This window comes from Aspergillus alliaceus (assembly GCF_009176365.1).
Source record: "Aspergillus alliaceus strain CBS 536.65 unplaced genomic scaffold BDW43scaffold_33, whole genome shotgun sequence".
Taxonomy (NCBI): domain Eukaryota; kingdom Fungi; phylum Ascomycota; class Eurotiomycetes; order Eurotiales; family Aspergillaceae; genus Aspergillus; species Aspergillus alliaceus.
The window spans coordinates 113370-139209 of NW_022474716.1; the positions used below are offsets into that span (position 1 = coordinate 113370).

General features: G+C 47.3%; 8 protein-coding genes across 8 annotated transcripts; 2 read left to right on the forward strand and 6 right to left on the reverse strand.

The window, feature by feature from the left end:
- The first annotated feature begins 3040 nt into the window (after window positions 1-3040).
- Window positions 3041-4018, forward strand: BDW43DRAFT_135212 (DJ-1/PfpI family protein). The gene has a single exon (XM_032038243.1). The coding sequence runs from the start codon at window positions 3234-3236 to the stop codon at window positions 3882-3884; it is 651 nt and encodes a 216-aa protein (XP_031898441.1). The 5' UTR covers window positions 3041-3233; the 3' UTR covers window positions 3885-4018.
- A 133-nt stretch (window positions 4019-4151) lies between these two features.
- On the reverse strand, window positions 4152-5874 carry BDW43DRAFT_312830 (uncharacterized protein; the record flags this gene model as incomplete). Its single annotated transcript, XM_032047450.1, has 4 exons — window positions 4152-4810; window positions 4873-5093; window positions 5147-5332; window positions 5393-5874. The coding sequence occupies 4 exons, from the start codon at window positions 5872-5874 to the stop codon at window positions 4152-4154; spliced, it is 1548 nt and encodes a 515-aa protein (XP_031898442.1).
- Window positions 5875-7002: 1128 nt separating this feature from the next.
- Window positions 7003-8847, reverse strand: BDW43DRAFT_281943 (uncharacterized protein). Its single transcript, XM_032042570.1, has 6 exons — window positions 8368-8847; window positions 8282-8307; window positions 8187-8223; window positions 8033-8118; window positions 7591-7961; window positions 7003-7529 (listed from the first exon to the last, which is right to left on the reverse strand). Exons 1-6 carry the CDS (start codon window positions 8492-8494, stop codon window positions 7064-7066), a joined length of 1113 nt encoding a protein of 370 aa, XP_031898443.1. The 5' UTR covers window positions 8495-8847; the 3' UTR covers window positions 7003-7063.
- A 400-nt stretch (window positions 8848-9247) lies between these two features.
- BDW43DRAFT_281950 (uncharacterized protein) lies at window positions 9248-11944 on the forward strand. Its single transcript, XM_032042571.1, has 5 exons — window positions 9248-10105; window positions 10156-10655; window positions 10727-11177; window positions 11236-11383; window positions 11440-11944. Exons 1-5 carry the CDS (start codon window positions 9645-9647, stop codon window positions 11872-11874), a joined length of 1995 nt encoding a protein of 664 aa, XP_031898444.1. The 5' UTR covers window positions 9248-9644; the 3' UTR covers window positions 11875-11944.
- Window positions 11945-12480: 536 nt separating this feature from the next.
- On the reverse strand, window positions 12481-14637 carry BDW43DRAFT_135275 (HET domain-containing protein). Its single transcript, XM_032038244.1, has one exon. The coding sequence runs from the start codon at window positions 14562-14564 to the stop codon at window positions 12717-12719; it is 1848 nt and encodes a 615-aa protein (XP_031898445.1). The 5' UTR covers window positions 14565-14637; the 3' UTR covers window positions 12481-12716.
- Window positions 14638-16351: 1714 nt separating this feature from the next.
- On the reverse strand, window positions 16352-17751 carry BDW43DRAFT_281953 (uncharacterized protein; the record flags this gene model as incomplete). Its single annotated transcript, XM_032042572.1, has 1 exon — window positions 16352-17751. A coding segment is annotated over exon 1 (992 nt), but the record flags the coding sequence as incomplete, so codon positions are not given.
- A 3950-nt stretch (window positions 17752-21701) lies between these two features.
- BDW43DRAFT_281954 (Rieske (2Fe-2S) protein) lies at window positions 21702-22755 on the reverse strand. Its single transcript, XM_032042573.1, has 2 exons — window positions 22486-22755; window positions 21702-22437 (listed from the first exon to the last, which is right to left on the reverse strand). Exons 1-2 carry the CDS (start codon window positions 22723-22725, stop codon window positions 22180-22182), a joined length of 498 nt encoding a protein of 165 aa, XP_031898447.1. The 5' UTR covers window positions 22726-22755; the 3' UTR covers window positions 21702-22179.
- Window positions 22756-23531: 776 nt separating this feature from the next.
- BDW43DRAFT_281956 (uncharacterized protein) lies at window positions 23532-23777 on the reverse strand. The gene has a single exon (XM_032042574.1). It carries the CDS (start codon window positions 23747-23749, stop codon window positions 23579-23581), a length of 171 nt encoding a protein of 56 aa, XP_031898448.1. The 5' UTR covers window positions 23750-23777; the 3' UTR covers window positions 23532-23578.
- Window positions 23778-25840: the final 2063 nt, after the last annotated feature.

Genomic DNA, 25840 nt, shown 5'->3' on the forward strand with positions numbered 1-25840 from the left:
GACTTGCGATAAAGATATATTAACATCAAATTTTCATATCAAAGCAGTCGCCAGCCTTAACCATACTCACTAAACATATGTATCGCATTCAGCAGAAGCGAAATTAGTATGAACCTCCAATCAATGATTTTTGACTGTTCGAGGTCGCCATAGACTTCACATCAGGAGCAGATGGTGCAGTGGGAATCGAGAGACTGGTAATGGGAGGGATCCTAAGACTTGGTCCTCCTGCCCCGGACTCAGACTTAGGTAGATGACTGTCGCCAAGGACAGCCACGAGCGAACCGTCCGACGAAAATGAAGCTTCCCATGTCTTGCTCGGATTTGGCTGTTGTTGCTGGCCGGGTGTGAGGCTAAGTAAAGATGACAGGCGGATACCCGTTCCTCGCGGCGCATCCATATTGGCAGGCAAATAGCCCTTTTCAAGGCCGGGATTAGCGCGAATCGGAGGAAGTACGGCAAGTGAAGTATTTGAAGACTCTGATGGTCGGGGTGCAAGTGGTAAACATGTCTCCTTCAAGCGGGAAGAAACCCTAGCGGCAAGCTTCTATTCCATATCCAGAAACATGAATCAGCTCGATGGTTTTTGGTGCAATAAAATCAGATTTCCAAGCGGTAAGGCTGAGGCAAGTAGTGGGTAGTAGCAATGAAAGTATATACTTTTGATGAGGATTTCATCTTCCTGATCCTCGAGTTATCCTTTAACTTGTAGTGCTCTCTTGGCATCGGACACGGGGTCTCATTGCATACAGGGCAGGTTGCAAAAGGACGGCCTTTCCGCTTAATGCGAACTAGTGGTCGATCTGCTATCTAGCTTAGCATAAAACTGTACGGCGAAGGAAGGGAAGGGGTGGAGTTCAAAAAACACGACACTGTACCATGGTGTTCGCATGTACTTACACGGTGCCCACGGACGCAACGCCCGCAAGCCCACTTTACACCGTCGATTAGCATTTTTTTTTTCGGTTTGTCTGGATAAGTTGGAATGAGGGCCAAGTTTTGTCGAGAAGCTTGTGGGCCGCACAATTTATGTGGAAGGGTTGCCGGAATGAGTGCATCCCGGGTGATTGATTGACAGTCCGTTGTACAAAATCTGGAATCCCTTTGCTCCTGATTTGGAATAGTAAAAATCTTATTCCAGGCTCATCTTGGCTATTAATTGGGTTTCACAGAGACCAACTTATTGGACTTGTACACAGTAGGCATAGGGTGGTTCAAGCTGCATCCTTCAAACTAAAATTAATTCATGCGGGATTTTCCTTACGCTACAGCTTATCCGTTTAATCTGCTCAAGAGCGGCAGGAAAGTGCCTCATACATCCACTTTTCGAGTTGTTTTCTGAACGATAACGCTACGGTGAATAAATCTTAAATGAATTTTATAATATGTGGAAATAATGGCGAGGAAAAATGCCTAGTTCTGTTGAGTCGTCAGGCGTTATTTTTCTTCCTTTTCTATTCGCCTGATTTTATATACCTCGTAGTTTCAGAGAGCCTCTTACATCCTGCTCGGCTTTTCACTTCTCTCCTTGATAGGCAGGACAGAAGGAAGGCCTGGACTCATTTGTGCCCACTGGCCTCTGTTATACGCAAGAGATGTATTCTAAATGCGACAATCTTGCTTGTGATCAACCTCTCTCGATGAGTCATGACTTGTCCATGTACCCCTGTTTTGATAGTAAGTTATCGCGAGACCCCCACTACTGGTGTTCTGCCCATTTTGCTATACAGAGTAATTTGTCGTCTATTGGAACTCTTGACAGCCATTTCTATTCGTCCATACTGATGTCGTATAACCCTTGCTCCGCATTAGAGCGGAGGCGCGCGTGGAAGAAATAGAGACGCATATCCTGATTGAGGCTTATCCCGATCACTGTCTAAAATGGTAAGAGAATGGTTAAAAAGGGCACACTGCAACATACTGATCTCAGTGTCCAGTTCGTGAATGAGATATACCAGTAGAACGTTAGATAGTTCCACCAACACCATTACATAATAGGTCGGTTCGTATCGACGCTCGAAGGAGGAATTGTTGCTTACTCTGTTGCCTTAGAGTGGTCGGCAGATATAAGCGATCTCCCTTAGCTGCTTGTCCCAAATAAAACTCTCTTCTGCGGCTGCTGGACTTCTCGAAGTGAGCCCCATTATAATATATGAGCGACATCTGTTCATATATGCCCTCACTATAGGGGACTTGACGAATGAAAGTCCTTTTACCAACTTGCAATGTCAGCAATTGACCCTTTCATAGGTGAGGCATGTCTTTTTATAAAGATGGTGAAAAGTCTCCTTAATCTAATCGAAGTCGTGCTATCTATGAAATTTTCAAGTTTAAGCCCTGAGGCTTGATATATGGGAGATCTACAAAGAAATCCAGTTTCTTTCATCGTTTTCAATAGTCCAATCCGTTGATTTAGGAAAAGGGGGACTGAATCAGGCGAATAGCCGAGCCAATTGAGTTATGAAGAGGCGCTCGAACATGTTCACTCCTCCCATCAGTCATTCTTATAACACGTTACGACTCAGTGGCATGGGAGAGAAGTGAACAACGCTCGCGCAACATCGGTATGCATAGAGGGTAGGTCTCCCTCGGGAGTGACTCCAGGTATGTGGAATTTCTTTCTCATCTGTGGGGATGTCTGAGCACTAAGTCACCTATATATTACCAGGGGCTTTGTTAAGAGGGGAAGGTTTTCATTATCAGAAACGAGTTCCCTTTGAAAGAGAGACTGAATAGTCGGATAATAGGAATATACATTAAGTAAAAGCTCGGTATGAATGTGTCGGATATGAGGATAAGCAGGTTACTTCCGGATGATGTCGGGTAACTTATGGCGGGTTCGTCAATATGAATCAGAGCTAATTACATGGAATACTCAGGGCCATGGGGGCAGGACTGCTGTTAGAACAAGGCTATTGCCCTGGTTCATCATTCATCTGTACAAATATATCTCAACCTACTCATACGCCTATGAAAGCATAATGGTGTATTACTGCTTAGGGCTAGGGTGATGCGGTGATTGGCTGCCAAGGCTGCAAGGTGGAAGGAAACCATACGCGAGGGCATGCGGCGGAAGGAAGCTTTAGCCGACCTAGCGTATACAGCATCTATACAGCATCTATATAAACGATGAATAGCCACATACTATTTCTGCTTCATTCGTCCACATCTAGACAACATTTCTCTGTCAATCTTCATTCAAGCCCCTTTATTGCTCCAGATCCTACCCCAAAATGGCTCCTCTTCAGTTTGGTATCGTCCTCTACGACTTCCAACTCCTCGATGTTGCCGCTCCGATCGACTTATTGTCCTCAGTTTCCAAAAAGATGTTGACCACACTTGAAAGAACTGGTCATCTCACAAAAGGCACTTCAAATGAAGGCCTTGACATCGAGTTCCACTACCTCGCGCCGACGCTGGACAGCGTGACCCTTATGACTGGCTTCAGGTTGCAACCAACCACCACCTTCGAGGACTGCCCCAAGCTCGATGCAATCCTCCTCGGTGGCCCCGGTCCTGATTTCTGGGACAACATCCCGGAGTCATATGTGAAATTCTTTCACCAGAAAGCGGAAGAAGTCGAGTATTTCTTCACCACCTGCACGGGTGGCATTGTGGCCGGCAAGGCGGGTTTGCTCCGCGGCAAGAGGGCCACAACCAACCATGAGTTCATGGATTTCCTTCCGGCCCAATTGCCTGAAACAAAATGGGAGAAGACTCAGTGGGTGATCGATGGCAAGTTCTGGACTGCGGCTGGTGCTCTCGCTGGCCTGGATATGTTCGACCATTGGCTTCGTGGGAAGACCACTGACACTGTGCTTACAATGGCACACAGGGGGCTTGACTATCAGCCCCGGAATGTCAACGGTAAGCTCATTGAGTAAGCAGGGGGCTATCCGATATCAGGGATAACACCGGATCAGCCGACCATGCATTTTCGTGGAATGTCTAGCGTCTGCTTTCCTTTTGTAGATAGCTGCCTAAATTCTCAACTCTCGGGAGGTCTCGTTAGTCATATAGGAAAGTAAGGTTTTCATATCTCAAAATCCATTAGTCCGAGTAAGCGATATCGCGTAAGCACTTGAGAAAGGTGCAGGATTTGGTGAACGGAGATTATCATTATATACAAATAGGAGACCCTGCAGAAACGTTCAAGGGTAACCGGCGGTTTGAGTAGGGTTCGTGCGTTCAGCGAGGGGCAGTCCCAACAGACAGTCATCATTGGGAAGTAACATGTCGAAATCAGCCCCGATGTCATGAGGAGGCACAGAAATTTGATATGCATTCCAGAAGTCAGTGTCTTGAATACCTGCTAAAACTGGGCATCGGTTCATTTTCCATTCTGGTTCGGAATCGAGCGGGAATTGCGGATCGTTGTCATAATTCGTGGCGAGAGGTAGAGGACTTAATATGTCTAGAACGGACTTGAACAAGTAGAACACATCGGGGAAATCACCCGGATTGCGACCAGACTTCGAAAGCTTTTCCATGCGATTTGCCAAGCAGTCGAGGTATATGCTTAGCTGCCGAGATTCCTCTACTGCCGCTACAACGATGGCTGGTAGACCTGCTGAAGCTGATAGGATTTCTGTGAGCACACGAATGACTGTGATCAGACGGCCCCACTCGGCAAACGAGAATTTTGAAAATTCTGGCACAGAGATGGACAGAAAATGGTCCAGAAATGCTTTCCCTCTGGTCATAATAGATTGAAATCTGCAGATGTCGCATTCTAGGAGCATCGGCTCCCGAATGTATAGACTTGCTTCCACCAAGAATGAAAGGGCAAGCTGTGCAATACCAATCGAAGCTAAGGTGTTAAGGGTATTAGACGTAAGGATCTGTGCCTATGAGAGCCAGTGAAGTACTCACCAGTATTCAGAGTGCGGTCTAGCATTAGACAGCTGTTCGCTGGCCAGATGATAGTTGGCCTGTCACAGCCTTTGTATGCTGATTCTATTGCCGTTTGAAGTCGAATGTACTGGAACTTCGTTTGATCTTTAGGACAACCTGCTTCGGCTAATTGAAAGAGGTAGCTTTTAAGATCATTGCAAAGTACAACATTATTTTGTCTCTTGCTCCCTGTTGCCATTCTGGTCCACAACAATCAGCGACTTAGTCAGTTTCCAGGGCATCGGGGGCTTACGCAGAAGAAAGAAAGTAACAACCCAGGCATGCATCCTTAGCTGCTGCAACACTATATGGCAACGGTGGGTCGAACGCTGTTCCTGTAGGAGGGCCATCATTCAATCTTAGATCCACCATTATGCTGATGGCAATCTGAAGATATTGGTAGAGTTGAAAGCTTCTAGGATTCAAGTTCAAGTTGTACCTGTTCAATCTAATTTAGCACACCCCGCAAGTAGTTGGTTTGTGGCTTGGCGATACGAACCATGCTATGTAGACAAGCAATCCTTGCAGATAGTCCAGACTCTTCTCGCCACCCTTGACGACCCGATCGGCTAGGACAGATCGGAATCTGTGGTCCAGGCTTCTTAACAGGGGAATATCGTCAGAGGATGCTACTGTGAGAACAGCAAGGTAGAGGAAGCGATGGTCCGTTGATGCTATGTTCTCTGGGATGGCCACAAAAGGGAAGTAGCCGCTCTTGATTCGGAACTTGCTTAGAAGCTGATCGGCCTTGATCTGGTCAAGAACTGGAGGACTAGCTGTTGATTCATCTGAGGCAGGATGAAACGTTGTATTACCAGGCCCCTGCCCATGAATTGCGAACTGTTTCTGGAATATCTCGCGGTGCATATCCACCACATTGTCTGGCAATGGAGGCTTCTGTTGAGCACGGAACAACCCCGACAGAACATCGGCTCCTTCTGGCTTCGTTTCGTTTCGGCTTTTAGTTTTATTTGTGGCCATCCGGCATTCTTGCTTAAGGGTTTGGCATCTGTATCATCATCAGTATGTGAGAACCTCGATGAGTTCATTTACATTACCGTCGACATGGCATTTGTGGGTTTTCCCTCAAACAGCGAGTCCTTTTATTTTTACACTGAACACATGCCCATGATATCCTTGGTCTTGGACACGAGTACTGGTATTCGGAGGCCATCATTGGTCTTGTATGGTTGGTCTTAAAGAATGCTTCAATAAATCCGGAAATGTGTACGGGGTAGCCTAATTATTGGGAGTGGGGTCTGAACCTCTTTGGCATAAGCCGTTATGTCAGCTTGATATTACCTAATTCACGAAGCCGTTCATAACTAATTATCTTGTCCTTCACTATTGTGTTTTGATCATGTATTGCTCTTTTCTTTTTTCCCTTTGCCCATTTCCCTTGTTCTTCTACCACTTTTTCTCTTCCACATATCTAATAAGTCTATAGCCCACCTGTCTACAATCGCCTTGTACAAGTGGTGCATAAATACAGCCCGTCGCAACTTTATACCTGGACATAAGTGCGGAATTCAGAATCGGCACCACCGGGATTCTCTAACCTTGGAGGCTCTAGTAGATTAGAGTGTATAAAAGGAACCAAAAGCAGTACCATGCCAAGGTATTGGGTCAATCGAACCCGTTTTTACCTGGTTATGGCCACTATTCAGGCAAATGAGCTCTCAACGGGTTCGTGCGCTACTGCACCTATAGATTGGTCGGCGTCATACTGCATTCCGATCAATCATAGACCTGCCTGGCAGATATTATGGCGTAGGGCTGCAAAACTATTCTGATCCCCTGGTCCCAGCTAGAGTCAGAGACTTAGAGTGAGCGTATTTCCTGAAAAGCGAGCATACTCGAGAGGGACTGTGACAAGTGGTAGACATACGTCGTGATTTTAAAGCAGGGCTTCAGAAGATCAAATGTCAGCACCTCAATCCTAGAAATTGCGCCGGGTCCATGACACACTTTGATGCTTGAAAGTCTTACATTGACCATGTTGTCCTCTTCTCAATACTCTAGAGCCTTCCCACGTTCCATGTTTAATAGAAGCGGCAGAATTTACACGAAAGCGATCCCTACCCGTACGCATGTTAGAGGTATATCCCCAAGGAGTAAGCAGCTCCTTCATAAAGTAAAGCAGTAATATGGAATTCATCTATATTTTATCTCATCGTCTAGGTTGGACAAGGCTCTCAGTACTACTCCCTCCATTGGCCCTAGGATGGCTCCCAGAATCATGCCATTTCACCTCCGTTTCCGTGGTCATCATAATCCCATATTTATCGCTAGGCCCGGCATTAAACGATTCCTCATCATCTCCAACCTGTGCCCGTATTACACTTACTTCATGCTCCGTCCTCCCGGATCGAGACAGGGGATCAAGATTGTATCCGACCCTACCACTGGCACCTCCACCTCCTTCGTACACCGGTCGGCTTCTCGACTTGGTGCTGAACATCTTGGGGAGGAGTTTGGCGAAAAGAGGTTTTAATGAAGGTGCGCACGCGGCGATGAAGGAAAGACCGACTTCGATGGTGGATACGCAGAAGAGGACGGAGTAACTGTGGTCTTCAGGGATATGTCGATCGTACTGGTCAAGGAGGATAACTCTGACAATCCCTGAGATTACCGTGCTGCGGAAATGGAGTCATTATCTTCAGCTCAAAAATGGTAGTCGATAGCTGAGCCACCTACATAAGACCGAAAGACAGAATTCCGACGAGCATCAACTTTTGCTTTCGGGCGATGCGAAGATTATATACGATCCATGTGGGCAAGAGTAGGACCAAGACATCGGTGAAGATAGAGACGCAGGCTGTCCCGGTCACAAAATCGGCAAAGTTAACACACTTGGCATTGGGATATGATAACGGGTCCCAATTTGATGCGATTGGGATGCAGTGGAATGTCGTGAGGAGGAATGTAGCTACCATCGCTACTCCGTTTAATATTAGAAGTCCCCAGATTGCTCTCCGTACTCCGAGCTTTTGACCGGTTAAGCGAAGTAGAAATAGAAGAATCGAGGTTTTGACGAGCGCTAATATTGGGTTATAGAGTAGTTCAGTCTGTGGAAGCGGTTCGATGGTTCTGTCAGTTATGTTATGCTGCTCGTAGCGGTGCATCGCATGTTCATTACCGCATAAGTATATTTGCCAGCTAGCTCTGCAGGGTAATCCTTCGGGATTAACCAAGCATGGTATCCGATGTACCCATATATAATGACTAGACTTCGATTAGCTTGTTCCCGAGTGAAGCACATTCGCGACCAATGGGGGGTGGGGGGGTGTTACCATAGTATGAAGTCGTTGTCTCTGCCCAATACAATATCTTCAAAAGCGTTCCTCTTAGTGAGTGGATCTTAAGATCGTCCAAGCCTACCACCTACCCCCGCAAAACAAATAACCCAGTCATCTGTCTAACCTCAGCTAAAGCCAGGAATAGGCATAAGACTGTCGATCAGGATCTACTTACCCGCCGCAAAAGTTCGCGTCCATACTCGAATATAGATGCGTAGAGCGACGACAATCGTCGCAACCGCTGGGAAAGCAAAGATCAGTGCAATCGCCTGCGGTTGTAAATTATCGCTGGATGATGACATGACCAATCCGTGGGCAAGGCTAGAGTCGGATTGTTATACCAGACACCAAAAGGGGGAACCCAACAAGGCCATCATTGCCATAAAGCAGAAGGGGAGCGAGACAATTTAGACAAACCCGAACCTCTTGCTCTGGACTTGGGATTAGGGGGCTAATATAATCATCTGTCCTGAGAGTTTCTAGAATTAGATTGGATGAATTTTTGCCGATATTCGATATCTATTCATGGCACTAGCGCATGTCCTTCGACCAGGTTGCCATTCCTTCCATGAAGCTTATTGGCAAATCGAGGAACTTTTCTATTGATCACTAGTATTCTCCTTCAACATGGCCGCTGTCGACGCCAGTTACATCGCAGAACCTGGGCAAATCGTGTTCTTATGTGGATCAGGAAGGAGGATAATATACCCGGATCCCAACAAATCGCTCGCCTATCGTACGTTTTCGATGCTTGGCAATTGACGGAAATAGGCAGAAGAAGAAAAAGACTCTGAATAGATTGACGGAAATTTGCCTTTTACAGGGGTTTGAATCCTGGCCCCATGGTGCGTGCACTACGGAGGGCTTCGGAGTCGTTTAGATTAAATGGCCGCATTAGTGTCCTCACTAGTTCATGACCATAACCATGCCATTCGACGGTATTTTCCAGTCCGGTGGTGCCTCACCAGTCTTCCATCGGCAACGAGAAATCCTCCAGGTTCATGCTCAATTTGAATCGTAGTGGTTAATTAGAACGCATTCGTCGGTGTAAATGTGTCGTTAACGTGCTCCCTACATGACAATGCCCGCGGTGTGTGAGTATAGTAAGACCTAGTGTGGCCTCTTGCATAGAAGGTAGTGCAGAGTAAGATTCATATTAGATTAACTCGGCCAGGATTAAATCGACAACCTGCAGCACAACGTAGCCGGCGATTTAACCGCATTTTGAATCCCTGCGAGTGGAGATGTACCGACTACAATTAGTATCCCCACAAGGCTTCGAGCGTCATCTCCTGAATCATGAAGCGAGGTGCTAGCCCAGGCCCTCGCAATCACTTAACTATAGCCCTTGTCGGACATGTTTTTGTTTCGCCTTCCCCTTCTCTCCCTTCTTATCCCTCTCTGATGGTCTTTGTAGCCACTTTCCCCGTCAGTACCTGAAATTAAAGAGTCATGAAAGGCTTCGTGTCATTCACTCTGGCCACCTTGGCTGGGGCAACCGCGGTGATGAGTGCCCAGGATGCCAGCGTTCAAACTGCATCTCTGAAGCCTGCTGCGACCACAGTATTCCCAACGGCAGCTACGCTGTTCCCTGCAGAGACGGTGCAATTGACTGATGATGTTCTTGCGGATGTTTCGTCATCCATCCAGAATCCGAACATCTCGGATCTGTTCAAATTCGCCAGTCACTCCAATGCCTCAAGTCTCTCGAAGAGAGGTCCGCATAATTGCAAGTTAATGCCCGGTGATCTATTCTGGCCTATCGATCTGGTCTGGGACATCTTCGATCTCCTCCTGGGTAAGCGACTGATCAAGGCAGTGCCATTGGCTGCATACTGCTACCCTAACTGGGCGGAGTATGACGCGGACAAGTGCGCAACTATTACCTCTCAGTGGGCCACTTCTAATCTTCAGTGAGCTTTCTTTCCCAGGCAAAACACATATCTTGCTAAACAACTGATAGCATGGACGACCCAACTTCCATTCAGTTGCCCCTTTACGAAGGCCGTTCCTGCATGGCGCCTGGCTACAATTATACCGCCACCTGTGAAATGGGTGGCTACCCCACGTATGTTGTTAACGCTTCCAATGTCGCTCAAATTCAATTGGCCGTCAACTTCGCCCGGAATCTAAACCTTCGTCTGGTTGTGAAGAACACCGGCCATGACTTCAATGGCAAGGCATCTGGTAAAGGCGCTCTGTCCATCTGGACTCATTGGTTGAAAGATAAGACATTCCTTCCCCAGTACAAGGCCGCCAGTGGGCATGTCGGGCCGGCCATAAAAGTTGGCGCTGGTGTTCAAGTCTGGGAAGCCTATGAATTTGCCAAGGCTCATGAAGTTACCATCATTGGCGGAGAAGCTGTTACTGTCGGTCTTGGTGGTGGCTACACTGCAGGTGGTGGCCATTCGCCCTTGAGCAGTCTGTATGGCATGGCTGCCGATCAAGTTCTTGCCATCGAAGGTATGCCCCAAAATCAATACGATCAGCCGTCTCCGTCGTAATATAACACTGGCTAATTGTTTGTTCTATAGTTGTCTTGGCGGACGGCCGCTTCGTCACTGCAACCGCCACCCAAAACTCGGACATCTTCTGGATGCTTCGTGGTGGTGGCGGTAGTACGATTGGAGTTGTTACTTCTTTGACTATTAAGGCTTACCCCAAACTGCCAACTACTTCGGTTACCTTCAACTTCACGATCAACGACGCCCCCAATGCCGATGCGTTCTGGAAGGGCGTTGAGTCCTACTTGGACAATTTTGAAGCCTTCGTTGACGCCGGTACCTACGGATACTACTATGTCGGCGCGTCGAAGCTTCTGATTGGCACTGACGCCGGGTCGACTGACTACTACTTCCGCATGGAATCCTTCATTGCACCGAATATGACCATCGCCGAGACCAAGGCTTTGCTTGCTCCGTGGTTCAAGGTTCTGGATAGCCAGAACATCACCTATACCCCATGGTACAACCATAATGATAACTTGTGGGTCATTCTTGTTCCGCTTGGTCTCGAGGTCTTCCGCTAATGTGAATTGATATAGTCATGACACTTGGGTTGTCGCCTTCCCTCAAGAATTCGCCGGAGGTGCCGGCGTCAAAACGGCGTCGCGTCTGATCCCCCGAAGCGTCTTCCAGAGCGACACTCTTCGCCAGCGTACCGCTGCTGCACACAAGGACGCTATTGACAATGTATGCAACCCATAACTTCATCGTTCATGTCGCAAACCCTTACAGATATTTAACAGGACCTCTTCATTGCCGGATTCCACATCTCCGGAACCGGAAAAGCCGTCCCCGCACCCACTGATACTTCCGTCCTCCCCGCCTGGCGTAACGCCCTTGCCCATGTCATCGTTGGTATTGAATGGGCAACTGATGCTTCTTGGGAGACTATTCATGACTCCTCCCTCTTCGTTACCAACTGGATGGACGAGCTGCGCGACATTGCCCCGGACTCCGGCGCTTACATGAGCGAGGCTGACCTTCTCGAGCCCAATCTGCAGGAGGCTTTCTATGGAGCCCACTACCCGAGGCTGTACGCCTTGAAGCAGAAGTATGACCCTACCGGTCTCTTCTATGCTTTGACGGCCGTTGGTGCGGAGGACTGGGAGGTCAGGACCACCGATCCTTTGCCGAGCTCGTGGAATACCAACGGACGGCTTTGCCGTGTTTCTTCGTAGAGAAGAGGGGCGATGAAAACATAATCTGGTATTTTTTGTAACTATCTAATTAACAATAGAATACTTCGACACAAAATTGGGGTACATACGATTGTAGGGTGTAGAAATCAGCGCTTGCAGTTCGAACGGCTCGACATATTTTTTTGCGACACGGGCTGCGACTCGGCTCTTGCACTCCCAGCGAAAAGCCGAAACCATCTCCACTTTAGTTAGTAGACCGGTAACCTGGTTTGGACTAGGCAGCCGAGTCGCAGGAAGTCTCGCGGGGCGCCGCCCCGGAACGAGTTAGGGTTAGTGCGTGTCTTGATTCAAACTAATAGTTCTGTTCTGTAGCACAGTGCTGCGCTGATTCTGAATAGTTATTATTAGTTCAGAACAGTTGACACAAAACAAACACACTATTCAACATACGATAATGGCACTATAATAATAGATTATAGTATGATTGTAGAGTTAGTAAATACTACGAGGCCAGAACAATAGCCCAGCCGCGTGTTGGTCTGAACGCTGCCATTTTATATACTCCTGTGTAGACGGTCACGAACCACCAAGAAGGGAATCATTAATTTATGTGCGGATCAAGACGATCAAAGGTTGAATAAAAGTCAAAATCTTCAAGGTATGACAGAAAATGTCTTGTAGACCAGATTTACTAATTGTTTACCTTCAAATGCCAGTCGTGATACTCTTGATATCCAAATATTCCTCAAGAGCCACGATTCTACCTTCCCGACCCAGTCCGCTCTCGTGGACTCCACCAAAGGGTTGCTCCGCCGCGCTTATAGGCCAGTGCGAGCTACCACCATCGCCAGCAAGATCTCCTAGACGACTACCCGATACTACTACCTCAGACAGAAGATCTCCTTCCTGTTCATCCAATCCTTCATGGTATCGAAGATCTCTCCTTTCATAACGCCATCGACAACGCTAGGTCCAATATACGTCCAGTGTACCCTGTTTTCATGCCGAGAAATAATCTGTGGGAGTGTCGCTCCCAGAAAGACACACACCGTGTCTCCGGGTTTGGTGTCACAGGGAACTATCGCCATACAGCCGTTCGTGGTTACCGCAAAGCTTCTACCTGGCCATCGAACCATCATGAGGTTGAGATAGCCCCGCCAGAAACGATGCTGGTCCAAAAAATATTCTGCCGTATCTAGGTTAAGAGGGACATGACCGGCCTTGCCTTCATTCTCTTCTTCGCTTTTAGCAAGAGGCTTCAAAAATGAAACAAGGCTGTCCAGTATATTGCCGTGTGGATGGCCCGAGAACTGGGGTGATTCGAGCCAGCCATGCTGGCCAATTAGAACCCCTAGAAGACGTTGGTGGGCATCGGCGCCGTCGGGGAGGTGGGAGGAACAGTCCTGGAGGACGCTCAAGATTCGACGTGCGTGCACAATGTTCGTGTCCTCGTCGAAAACTTGGCTGAGGGGAACGATCCCCCGGACCGTGTCCACAGATACACCAGAAATTCGCAGGACCCCGTCACTTTCTCCGCCGGTCGCAAGGCATAGACGATAAGGGGATGGTGGGAGCGAGGTTGCAATTGGTCTCCCAGCCCTGCAACCCACGACGGGCAGATAGCCGTCATTCCAGCCGCTGCCCCAAGGCGGACACCATGAGGGGGTATTTACACGGGATGTCTTCGGAGGGAAACGCAGTGATGGCCAATCGGTGACCCTCTCCAAGCAGTGCCGGAAAAAGCTAGCATGAACCATCCCGTAGTTCTGCTTGACCTCTTCGGAGTAATCCACCACTACCATCTTCCGCATGGCCTCACTGAGCATGCCGAGGACTCCATAAACATAGTCCACCTTCACAGACGCACCCTGGCTCTGCATGACGTCCATTGCTGCTTGGATCCCATCAATCTCCTTCTCGGGCTGGTCCAGCCCCGTCTGCAACCGCCACGAGTTCCTGATAAGCCTAATCCCGTTCGTCGACCGGTGCACCTGGTCCTCCCCCATCGCTTGGGTGTGCAGCCCTGCGATATTCCCGACAAAGAAAGATTTTGACGTCGCGACAGCAAAATTCAACACATATTGCCACTCAATCCGTCGCGCGCCGCACAGAAATACGCACTGCTGCGCTAAGACAATCTCCTGCACAATCCACAATCGCTGAAACCAAGCCCGACCGTACAGCAAAAATACAGCGCGCCAGAGCGGATCATCAGGATGCGGGAGCCCCTGCGCTACAACCTCGTCTGTGCTTAGCGGTCTCCACCCCACTTCACTGTCCTTCAGTGCCCAGATTCTGTCCGTAAGTTCGGGCAACAAGGAACACGCCAGGTCGCTCTGGTCGGCTTCCTCTCCCAGCCAGATCAAGACCTGGTCAGCGTAGGAATATAGTTCGCCCATCGCCGCCACCTGGTGCGCCTTCTCCACTGCGTCGGTTTGATTGATGCAAATCGCATCGACCCATACCCAAGCTGATCCGGAATATGCGTAGATTCCCCGCAGTGCTTGGCCCAAAGTCCTGGAGATACGAAAACGTGCGCCGTTGCATATACTCTCTTCCGATTCTGGCGATGTACCCCATGCGTACGACAAAGCCTCGTATCCTGGGGCATCGTAAATGGAGAATGGCTCCAGGCTGAATATAATCTGGGGAGTTACCTCAAGGATCTTGAGGATGCGGAACTCATCGGGTTCAATACGTGAATAGACGTAGCGGGGTATGTCTTCCATTTCGCTTTCTGTACCTTTATGGAGAACGGATCTTTCAGAACAAACTCCCTTGTCAGGTAGAGATCGGTATACCAAAAATCATAATAGACATTCCACTTGACAGCGGCTAACGGGATAAATCGATGGGACGGCAGCCTAGATAAAATTCTCACACAATCTAGTCCAACACTAATGGTGTGCGTCCGCTCAGCTGTTAGCGCCATGCGTTATCCCGTCCTCATCGCATTAGTCCTTTTATAGCGACTAATTACTTGAACGCGACAACAGCTGTATGTTATTTTACATCGTACCTTGTACCATATATATACGTACACATATTTCAGGATCTATAGTCCTGTGAGACGCTCATCCCAGAACTTGCCAAGTTATTTATTGGGCTGATTTTCGCGCCCTCATAATTATAGATAGTTGCAGATCTCAGGAGTTCGTCTTCAATGTTCAGAACCTAGTTCAACAGACTACTCGAGCACGAAATACATAAGAAACCAAATTCACGACCAAATCTCCTGCGCGCATATGCGCAAATAAACCCCTTTACCAGAGTGAACGATTTTAGCACTGGATCATAGTGCTACCTCCCCGATATGCATATCACCTGTCTCTCACCAAACGAAGGAAATGGACCTAACGCCGGACACGGAGGACAGCTTCACGCAACCATGGTAGTCATCCAAATTTACTCTGTTTCCGGTGCAGTCATCGGAGCTGTATGCAGATCACTAGTTAGTGTCGAAGTTTATAATTGAGAAAGGAGAGAAGAAGTCGTAACGTCGACTCACGCGTAGCCGAATGCAAAAGCTACCCCATTGTTGAAATCAAGCGATCTGTAGTGAGTGAGTCAGCGTTTGTGATCAAGAGATATCTAGCGCCTAGAATGTATGTCCCACCCTTCGCCACCGGTCTTAATGCATTTGCCGCGTAGAACAGGGGTAGTGCTTGCGCTTGAACATTTTTCATCCGTGTATTGGGTGCCCTGGATGAGGTGTTATACTTTGTACAAGCTAGAGGCAGGGGACGGAAACGTACGATTTGCTCTGCCATGACCATGGTGGCGGGAGCGAGCAAGGAGAGCCAGAACTTGGATGGTTGCATGTTGATGGAGTGGTGAGATGCTGTGGTTGGCTTCTTTGTTGCTTGTGTGATGGATGTGGATTTGGACAGTGGGAGATGGATACAGGCCGCTTTTATCTCTATTTTTAATAGCCCTCATCGCTGATGCCTCAAAATGGCAACCCCTATCTGCTCTCTAGGCGCAATGTAACAGAGTGTGCATGCAATGTGAGATGGGGGCGTAAGCGATGCATGGTAAGACGGAGGGAGGGTCAACAGAGTGAGGGATGGAAAGAATTGTGAGTCATAAATGCTCTTGACATTTAGGATCGTAGTATCTAGATATCACTCTTAGTATCTACTTCTCAGATGACATGTTACCCCCCTGTGGTTATAGATTTTATGATGCGAGCCTTAGGATCTGTGATATGTATAGCCGTTCCTTAGCGTAGAGATATTTGTCCCTAGACCCGATATACTTTGCGTACAAAATTAAAAGCCATCTCATCGAGTGTCTTCACTCCTCTTTTAGTAGACAGACCCTTAGCTAGAAGAACTCGAACGGGTTACGGGTGAGATAGGTCTCACAAAAGATTGGGTTACGAAGGGTAATAAGGGCAAAAGAGAAAAAAGGCTACGACAGCAAGCGTGGAGATTGCAAGGAAGAGGCATGTCGTGACGTAAATTTGGCAACCAACATCACAAACAAGATGATCTATGGATAACAACAGTGGTTCCCTGATTCCTAGCTCTCTATCATTTTTCGTTAGATGGAATTGTCCCCATCCCTAAACAAACCATTATATCAGTTCAAACTGCACGACCGAGCTGCAAAGATGCGGTAAAAGGAACCCCCAGCTTCTTTGCTGCATTGATCACCCAATCTGCTTCTCTAAGGAATTGACGTCCCAGTAGCACAGCGTCAGCCTCTGGTTGCGAACCGGTTAGCATCGCTTCAGCCGCTTCTGCTTCATCGGCATGTGCTCCCTGGACAATCTGACTGGCAGCGTCTGCTTGTGTAATTAAACCCACGGCTCCAACCAGTGTTCTTTGTCCGGCCTGTCGAATTGCCTTTCGCATTTTTCTAGCAAGATCAATCTGATAGTGTGTATGCGGCTCAATTACCTGATCCTTTGTGGTTACCGCCAGAGCTCACATCAAGGAAATCAATTCCCAAGTCAGGAAGCAATTTAGCAAGTGCAATGGAAGAATGGAGGTCCCAAAACTCGGGAGCCTTGCCGTCAAGCCATTCAGTAACACTGATGCACAAGAATAGAGGCATATCAGCAGGGATCACGGCACGAATCGCCGCAGCAATTTCCCGCACGATCCGCGTTCGATTTTCAAATGAGCCACCATATTTGTCGGTCCGCCGGTTGGTAACTGGGCTCAGAAACTGGCAGATCAAATACCCATGTGCTCCGTGAATCTCGATGGCGTCCACACCAGCCAGGACAGCTAGCTTAGCACTCTTAGCGAATGCCTCCACTATCCCCTCTACCTCTGCAGTACTAAGCTCGCGTGGAGCCCAGAATCCGTCTCCCAGCGCCCAGACGTGTTCCGCGCCGCCAGAGGGCCCCACAACGTTGTCGGGCCATCCACCAACACTTTCTTCAGCTCGGAGACTGCACTTTCCTGCCTCCTTTGCAACCCAGGGTGCCATGGTACTGGCCTTGCGACCAGCATGGGCAAGTTGAATAGCGATCTTCGCTCCCTGGCTATGAACAAAGTCTACAACGCGCTTCAGCCCTTGGAACTGCTCCGACTCAGTGCCCTCCTGCCAGAGACCGGAGTCGTTAGGCGAAATCCGGCCATTGGGCTGGACCGCTGTTGCCTCGATGATAATCAGTCCCACGCCTTTGAAGGCAAGGTGTCCTAGGTGGGCGATATGGTAGTTTGTCAGCGCACCAACAAAGGGTGATGATGGGTCCGATTGTGTTGAGTACATGCACATGGGTGCGACCATGATCCGGTTCTTCAATGTCAGGCCCCGGATGTGGAGGGGGCGGAATAGAGTGGGGGTATCTGGACTCTTCGGGTCTTTGGCTGCCCCGCCATTGTTGGCGGGGGTGAAGTAGGGAATACCCTCGTACGGGATCACTTGGGGAGTCATACTAGTAGAATCTACCGCGAGGCGTCGGGAAAGTTGGGATGTTTATTTTGTACGGATGCATAAAGTGTTAATTGAGAATTAGACATCGTGGGTTATTCTAGGTCGGTTGAACAGCATCACGACATTGAGGGAGGTTACTAATCTCGGGCAGTGCGAGTGCCCTAATTGGGTATTCATGAAGTGTTAACGAATTTGTCATGTTAAGAATTACTAATGGATCTTTGGGTCAGTGCCATCCCCGCTGATGAGTTAGTGTCTCGCTAGTATTGGAGAGTCAGTCTCCGGATGATCGCCTGGGCATTCTCCAAATCCCCATATCATATTCCTTCACCAGGTTCCTGGGTCAGAGCAAAGCTTGTAGGACAGAATTCCGGCAAGTCTGGGTCTACATACCCCTATTTGGGCAAAGCTCAGGGTTATTGCCAGCCTAGCTGGGGATCTAATATCAAGAGTCACTGACAGTGGCGTTTGATATCTTTCCTTGTCACACCACTCTCTAAACCATATTTTGTAGTCTGGAAGCGTTTATTAATATCTCACTTTCGGGTATTGTACCAATCTTCTACACCTAAACCATGTCCTTGCGTCCCAATACATGCTGTATTAGAAGCCCTGACTTATCCACAGTCCGGATTGATGATGGATTTACCGTTGCTGCCCTCCCATCTCGCCGCCTTTCCCCAAAAGGCCTGATGAGAAGCCCACAGTTGCACTAGTATTTGTGAATATGGCAGAGGGATATATCTTCGCAGACACGCCAACCATCAGAACACATTCAGCAATTAAATAGTATCATGTCTTCACTATCTTATTAGAAGCCCATTAGACTTTCTCTAACCAGTAACTAGTTTGTATCCCTGGAACTCGTAGATAAATTATGAAACACAACAGAACGTGAAGATTTAAAGAAACTATTAGACTGACTTAGAAGAACTTTCTAAGAAAGAAAAGCTCCTGCGGACTAATGGTTATTTTAAATTTGTTGGACCAAGAACGATATGAAGAGGAAGTTGGATCTTATACATATCGCAGGAGCTAGTCGCTGGCAGGCAGGAGTTCAGACTCTAAGATACAGATGTAGCACCTGACGAAGCACCTAGAGCTGAAACGTCTAATCTGATATTAAGGCATCGCCGTGGTGCCTACAAAGCTATACCTCAGCCCCGTATTGTAACAATTCCTAACAAATAACACTGGGGAGATGATGTTCTCCCTCAACATGAGATAAAGTTCCACTGTCCTAATCTTCAGGTTCGTTGAAAATCACCTTGCCCAATAGGTACATTTTGCGGCTAAGACATGTCTGTGCACTCTAGTTGGCAGCTGTAGCGCAGCCATATTTTGTAGCTGAACAAGATATATGTTAGGATAGTACCAGATTAACAAAAGTAAACAGTAGTTTCATCACTTACGGTTAGATCCCTCGCTATACAGGCAGTTGTCTTCTCCCCAATAGACATTGCCGTACCCTGTGGGGAGGTTCATATTAAGTGAACAGTGCGGGGTGTTATTAGAGTCAAGGCAAGCCTGTATTGAAGTATAGCCATCGACAACACAGGGAGCCCCAACATCACCATGACAGACTGTCATCTGATTCACAAAGATACAGCCCTTGTTGACGTACTATTATATGCAAAGATAAATTATTAGACCATTTCTAGCAATGTGTGCCAGGTAGCTGTTACTTACTAACTGAAGTGCATCTACAGCGCCAAAAATGGATGCTGCTGCTAAATACGCACCAAGGAGAACCATTCTGAGTGTTGGGTAGGATAAACAGAAAATATGATTAAATGCTGTGCAGAAAATTCAATTTATGAAGCAGAATTGAGTGGTACGAGGATATCAACCAAGTGGGGAGAGTAGTGGAGGGGCTTTTATATCATTTTTCCTCATAAGTAATAACCTCAACTATACACCTCTAGCCACATTATCTTTCCTAACTTGGAATTCCCGTGATCCTAAGATATTAGAAGACCAAAGGACACTTTTATGATGTCACAGAAAGTCTATTATATTTCTATATGGCCAAGTTGCATAGCTCTCCGATGAAGACGGAAGTTTACTAACCTCCGATATCAAAGCTAAAGATCTTAGTTAAGTGACTTCCCGCCTTAAGAATCTGGAGATCATTCACCCGTGTAGTAGCTGATACCAAGAGATTGCTTGCATTTTCCCATCAGTGGGCCATGAATTAAACTATGTAACATGGGATCTGATGATCTGTTGATCACATACCAGAAAGGCAAACCGATAAATCCAACGTATCACCTCCGGAATCCTTCGACCCCGCAACTCGGAAACCCTGGATTGCGGGATTGGGCAGAGGCCTCGTGTTCCATTACCGCAACGTTAGGCGAGGCCGAGCTTGAAGATCTTAGCCCTTTGGCGAAATCGGTGCCTGCCAACAAAATAAAATAAGAGGGTCAGTTAAAGCTTAGCATAGTCTTGATAAAGTAAGGTTTATACATCCTGGGGACGCCACTACCTTTGTAGAATCTCGATACTACATTTGCTATACCATGACCTGGCACAGCAGTCACCCTAGCAAGATTTTTTAGTACAGTTCTCGCTGACTTGAATACAGAGGACGCATTCCCCTACTCTTCCCCAAAAGGGAAACTCCGTAGAAATGGAATAGTGTCATCATATCCGTATTTTCATGACGCGCACCTAATAAACGATAGCCTGGAGCTCGGCGGTTACTTAAGTCCCGCCTCTAGGAAAAAACAATAACAGTAGGATTCACAACTGCGCCATACTTTCTGTGGAACCATGAATAGAGCCATCCCAACATCTCAAAATCACGGAAACTCCAAGTTAGGGAAAACCGTTAGTTTCCTTCTCTGTTTATCTTCTGTCTACGATAGCACAGTCAAAGTTGTTATTTAAGAGGACAAGAGATATAAGTGCCCCCTCTTCCCGTTGCAGTAGATTAGTATCTTTATTCCTCAACCTTCTCAGTCATTCTCACTTCGTTAGTTTGTTTATACAACAACACAAGTATTTTCTTTTATTGAGGTGGTAGACGCACTCAATATGTTTCACTTCACTCCTGTTCTTTTGGTTGCTGCTGCTGCCCTTCTTGCTGCTGTGGAGGCAAACACTGTTTTAGTAAGTAACTACTACCTGGCACCTGTACATAAGGGCTCTGACCATTCTAATGTTTATTTCTATATAATAGAATGTGAATAAAGGCTGTATTATTGTTAACAGTTCTGTGACAATCTGTGCAACCCCCGATATCTCCCATGACTCTGCCTGTGTTGTGGCAGGAAATACCCGAATTCAGGCCTGCCTCGACTCTAACAATCAACCCCACTGCGAACTTAATGTTGATATCCCAATGTCTTGGGGCGAGGCCTATTTTGGAGCTGATAACTGTCTCTATAGCAAGGGACCTAACCGTAAGTGGTATTGCTACTATCTCTCTAATGAGCTGGTGATGACCTAACGTATACCTTCTTCAGCGGACAAACTTGGCTGCGCTAGCTAATCCTACTGGGGCGCTTAAACATATGCTACGGGGTGGTCCTAAAGAAAAGGGCCTGGGAAGTATCCACTCTGAGTATGGATTATAGACACACAAGTGAGGAAGATCTGCGGGCACTAATAGCTGATCGGACAGCATGTGGTACGAATGTTGGTAATTGCACTTGATGTATCTACAAGGAACAATACAATATATTATATTAAAAGAAAGAGAAAAAAATTCAAAAGGATAGATAAAGAAACACACAACTCCGAATTTGTTTATAACATAGCCACCTAGACATTCATTGCTAGATTAGAGACGAGCACCATCCCTTATAGCCCAGTAGTTCTAGCTGAACAATAGACACCGGGAGATATGAATAATCTGCTTCTCCTGAAGTTCTTTTTGCCAATTGCCGTAAGTGTATCTATTAGTTGGGGTAGAAAGCCAGTCATGGAACTAAGCAAGTTATTAACGGGTTGGGTTCGGGGTCAAAATTCTATATTAATATTGCTCTATCTGATATATGTACGATAAACTCTAGTGAAGCAAGAAGACAGAGAGAATTTACAGTGAGCATGCCCATCCGCTTCGAAGACCTGGTTCTGTGGTCGGACAACTACGACCACTACTGCATGAGGCTGCATGCCATTAATACGGCGGCGATGGGCATGCCTAGAGCGAAGCAGGCGGGAAGAGTCAAGACGCACGTTTGCACTCGACTGCCCCAACCTGACCTCTACTAAAGGGGCGAGCGTCTCGCTATCTTTCCCGCGATGGTCCCATATCACGGCCTCCCATGTTCAAGGGATTGTAGGGTACAGTGATCCATCACGAGGAGCACCATGCCACCGTTTTCTCGGCAAGTTGGAGATGCGGATGTCAATCGGCAGTGCGGGACCTGCGGGGTCGATCCGGCTTGGTCGACTTGCTTATACGCAGCTGACAAGATTTCCTCCAACAATAAAGCCGCTTCCTTATCCAATTCGCTGCTTCCGCCTCACCCACACCTCCTTGTCGGTGCTCTCGGAACCGTCCTCGGTTGACACCGGGGGGTCGCGCAGCTGTACCTCCCAAACCTTGAGCTTGTAATTGCCACGGTCTGCCTGTCCGGAGAAAATATCGAAGGACCAGCCATGCTTAGGGCAAGTGAGTCCGGCGCTAAGGACGACACCGAAGTCTTCAATGTCGAAGAGGCTGCCCTGGGAAAGGGGGAACGACGAGTGAGGGCATTGCTAGCATGGGTTAGCTCAATACCAATAGTCCATCTCTGGCCCACCTACATGGTCAATGGCATGGATTTTCCCCTTGTATTTAAACACAAGCACCTGGTCCTTCAAATTTCCTGGTAGGTCAATATCTGCTTCGACTGGAGCCCCGGTGCTTGTGCTGGGAATGCTGAAAGCTTTACAGCTTGGCGCGATGCGGGGGCAGTCATTGTCCAGACTAAGGTCTGGGAACGCGGAGGCCAGGCCAACCGGATGCCAAGCTGCTAATGGGGACCGTTGTACAAAGGGGTTCATCGCTGTTGCGCAGGAATGAGGATCATCGCGCGCTGGACACGCTTTAATTTTCACTGCAATAGGCAGGCGGTGATGACAAATATTTGGCAGAATCTGGAGAGTCATTTTATCACGTGAGCCATTATGCCCTGCATAGGATAAATAATGTCACTTATGAAGGGGAAATCTGACGTGTCCAACAAACCTATAATTTCCCAGTCATCCAGGTCATCCATGATATCATGCTTCACAGTCATTCGGCTAGTGGTTTTATCTGGGTCACTCATCGGTATCGCTTTAGGGGAGTTCAAATAAAATATAATAAACAGGAGTATGCATGAGATTTCATATGTTACATACAACGCTTCATGAACACTACAAGGGCATACTTTCGAGCTAAAGCATGCCATACAATAAACTTAAAGTAGAGAAAATCGACCTATGATTGACCTCACTGATTATCATTGATTAATTTTAGCTTTAAGCTGCTCATCGGCTTTAACTGCGGGAGAAATGGTAAACATTTTACGCTTCAAGTACGGCACCTTACCCGTATTACCAACGATGGATATATTATGAAGATTTGAGATAATGAGTTGGGGTTCCATAATAATAGGCTCGGTATTACGAGTATCAATGTGCTAGGAAATGCTATCAACTAATCTGCGTCTTTCGAAAATAAAATATAGCAAAAAGGAAAAGAGAACAAGAGAATACCCCGGCCGTACTCTTATGTCGATCTATTATAGGGCTCAGCATTCTATACAAAGTTAACCAAATTACGCTTCTGTATCTGCCTAGCTTTCCAGTACAGTCGCAAATAAATTATCAACCATGAGGGACGAAGTAAGATAGATGGTCGTCCAAATCTTGTTTAGAAGCGGACACGAGGGAGCACCCACAAACGAAGAGTCTTACGGTGTTTTCCAGCCTTAGCGGACACATCTTGCCGCGCATCCAGCTGGTCTGGACAGCAGTACAGCATCTCCTCTAGGTCCTTGTTCTTCCTGAGACCACTCATAATTGTCTCTGCCTTGGGGATCATCGTCGACCCGGGAAATAAGGAATACAGCACTCGCTGGCTTGAAGTTGAAGTGAAGTTCGCCTAAACTTCTCTTGCAGTCCAAGACAGCCTGCTCGAAACCAGTTGTAGCTTCACCGAGTGGCTTATATAGAGCTCGAGTCAATATTTATACAAATAAATAGAGACAAAGGGATCCTTACGCATCCGTCTTTTATGATATCTGTGATGACTGGCCTCTTAGCTGGTTTAGCCGTGTCTTATTAACGATCAACGGCTCAGCAATCTTTCTTCGGAGCACAGTACCCAGTCGAGTCTTGCCCTTACACTCCACTTCCTTTATTCTTCTCCCGATAACCTCTCGATTGCCCAACAGGTTAAAGTATTGGTCATAGTGATAGTTCAAAAAGCGAAGACAAACTCCTTGCTGCTGAAGAAGGCCGGCGATATCGACGACACGCTGACAGGTATCTTGGAGTGCTTCGATACGGCTTGGCGCCTTCATTGAACTGCTGTCATCTAGCCCCAGTCATCAGTTAAGGATCAAAGTGCATCAAGGGTAGGGGAATACCACACAGTAACAAAATCATACAGACCCATGATGGCCAACTTAGGCGTAATCTCCAGCTCCAACAAATATCTTTTGTGTAATTTCTTTCGCCCGAGCGGCTACATTCTGAACCAACTCCCCGATCCATGGATCTCCTCGTTGATAATAAGATTTCAAATTTTTTTTCAATAGATTACCAGACGTAATCTTGGTAATCGTCGACGGCCTCTGGCACCTTAGTACGGGATAGAGGAGGATTTTCGAATGCTAGCTTATTTACAGCTTATTACATTGGATCAGAGAGAAGCTTCGGGCAGCGTAGCCTTCCGGATTTCCGTGAAGAATTCATCCACGATACTTTCGATAATCACATTGAGGAGTTCCTGCTGCTCATTGCCAGCATCCGAGTCCATCATTGGTCAGGCCAATAGCTGGAATGCCAGCTATTCGTTTTTCCTTCCTCCCAAACCTCGTGGGAGTCGTGTTGTAAGAATTGGGATGGATCATTCTATCTTCTTTTTGACATAGCTTTGCCACGCCGTTTGCCCTAAGGCTGACAGTACACCATATCGTCCGGGTGCATGATTTTTTGAAACCAGTTTGAGAAGCCCAACATCTGAAAGGCCAGTCCGTAGTTAGTGCCAAATAATGCCTGAGGTTACTGGGTTATTTCACCTGATGAATATTGCTCATCGGTATCAAATACGTAGGGTTGACCTTGTGACGAAGCGGGGCTGGAAGATATGTACCTACTCAGGTAGGGTAGGATTTGAAGCAAGACCTGAGCCAATCCCATGGAGGGTTTCATTGGTCAGAGACCTGTTAGATACAAAAAAAAAGGAATATCAGATACTGTGTCTGAATACGGAAAGTTCTGGCGTGCTGACACGTCACAGGGGCCTTCTGTTCACGCGCAACATGGTCCCTGCACCCAAGTCGTCAACATGCATATATATATGTCCAATCAAATCATGGATCTCTGACAACCAAAGTCAGCCACTTCGCTCACTCTTTCAGATCTTCTGAGGCCGATACAGGAAAGCAAATAGCTAGAAATTGTGGCAAATTTTCTTCTAACCCTAAAGAGGTAACAGACACCTTTCTGTTTGTTCCATTTTTCCCCTAATCGCCTCTGGATTTAGCCTCGATTGACGAGAACTTGATCTTGTCGAGGTAACATATTCTCACGATGAACTACCAGCCCCTAGTAGAAGTAGCCAGCTCAGAAGTATTCATCAACCCGGACACTTGGACCATCCGAAATTTCCAGATTGCGTGCTGGCCACATTACTGCAGCCGACACCATCAATCTCTCCAAGGGGAAAAGTGTTGTCTCTATAATCTGCACTGGAGGACTAGATGGCAATATGTATAACATCCGCGACCGCGCGAACGGACTGAATATGGACCTGATGACGTACTCGATGTACATGATGGCTGATCAAGACCCGCAGCACTCCTCAGCAAGGACACCCTATGCCAGCTATCCGGAAAAAAAAAACTGCATAACCTTCTTCCAGCACTTGTGTCAGCAAGAATCTCTCAACTGCCACGGAAGGCTGGGT

Excerpts from the sequence above, each read along its gene's own strand:
- BDW43DRAFT_281943 (XM_032042570.1), bottom strand. The coding sequence starts at position 8,494 with ATGTCATCATCCAGCGATAATTTACAACCGCAGGCGATTGCACTGATC. Across the intron at positions 8,308-8,367 it reads GACGCGAACTTTTGCGGCGG|ATGACTGGGTTATTTGTTTT; the intron begins GTAAGTAGATCC and ends GAGGTTAGACAG. Across the intron at positions 8,119-8,186 it reads GACAACGACTTCATACTATG|TCATTATATATGGGTACATC; the intron begins GTAACACCCCCC and ends ATCGAAGTCTAG.
- BDW43DRAFT_135275 (XM_032038244.1), bottom strand. The coding sequence starts at position 14,564 with ATGGAAGACATACCCCGCTACGTCTATTCACGTATTGAACCCGATGAG.
- BDW43DRAFT_135212 (XM_032038243.1), top strand. The coding sequence starts at position 3,234 with ATGGCTCCTCTTCAGTTTGGTATCGTCCTCTACGACTTCCAACTCCTC.
- BDW43DRAFT_281950 (XM_032042571.1), top strand. The coding sequence starts at position 9,645 with ATGAAAGGCTTCGTGTCATTCACTCTGGCCACCTTGGCTGGGGCAACC. Across the intron at positions 11,178-11,235 it reads TACAACCATAATGATAACTT|TCATGACACTTGGGTTGTCG; the intron begins GTGGGTCATTCT and ends GAATTGATATAG. Across the intron at positions 11,384-11,439 it reads ACAAGGACGCTATTGACAAT|GACCTCTTCATTGCCGGATT; the intron begins GTATGCAACCCA and ends GATATTTAACAG.
- BDW43DRAFT_281954 (XM_032042573.1), bottom strand. The coding sequence starts at position 22,725 with ATGAACCCCTTTGTACAACGGTCCCCATTAGCAGCTTGGCATCCGGTT. Across the intron at positions 22,438-22,485 it reads AAATCCATGCCATTGACCAT|CAATGCCCTCACTCGTCGTT; the intron begins GTAGGTGGGCCA and ends AACCCATGCTAG.
- BDW43DRAFT_281956 (XM_032042574.1), bottom strand. The coding sequence starts at position 23,749 with ATGATCCCCAAGGCAGAGACAATTATGAGTGGTCTCAGGAAGAACAAG.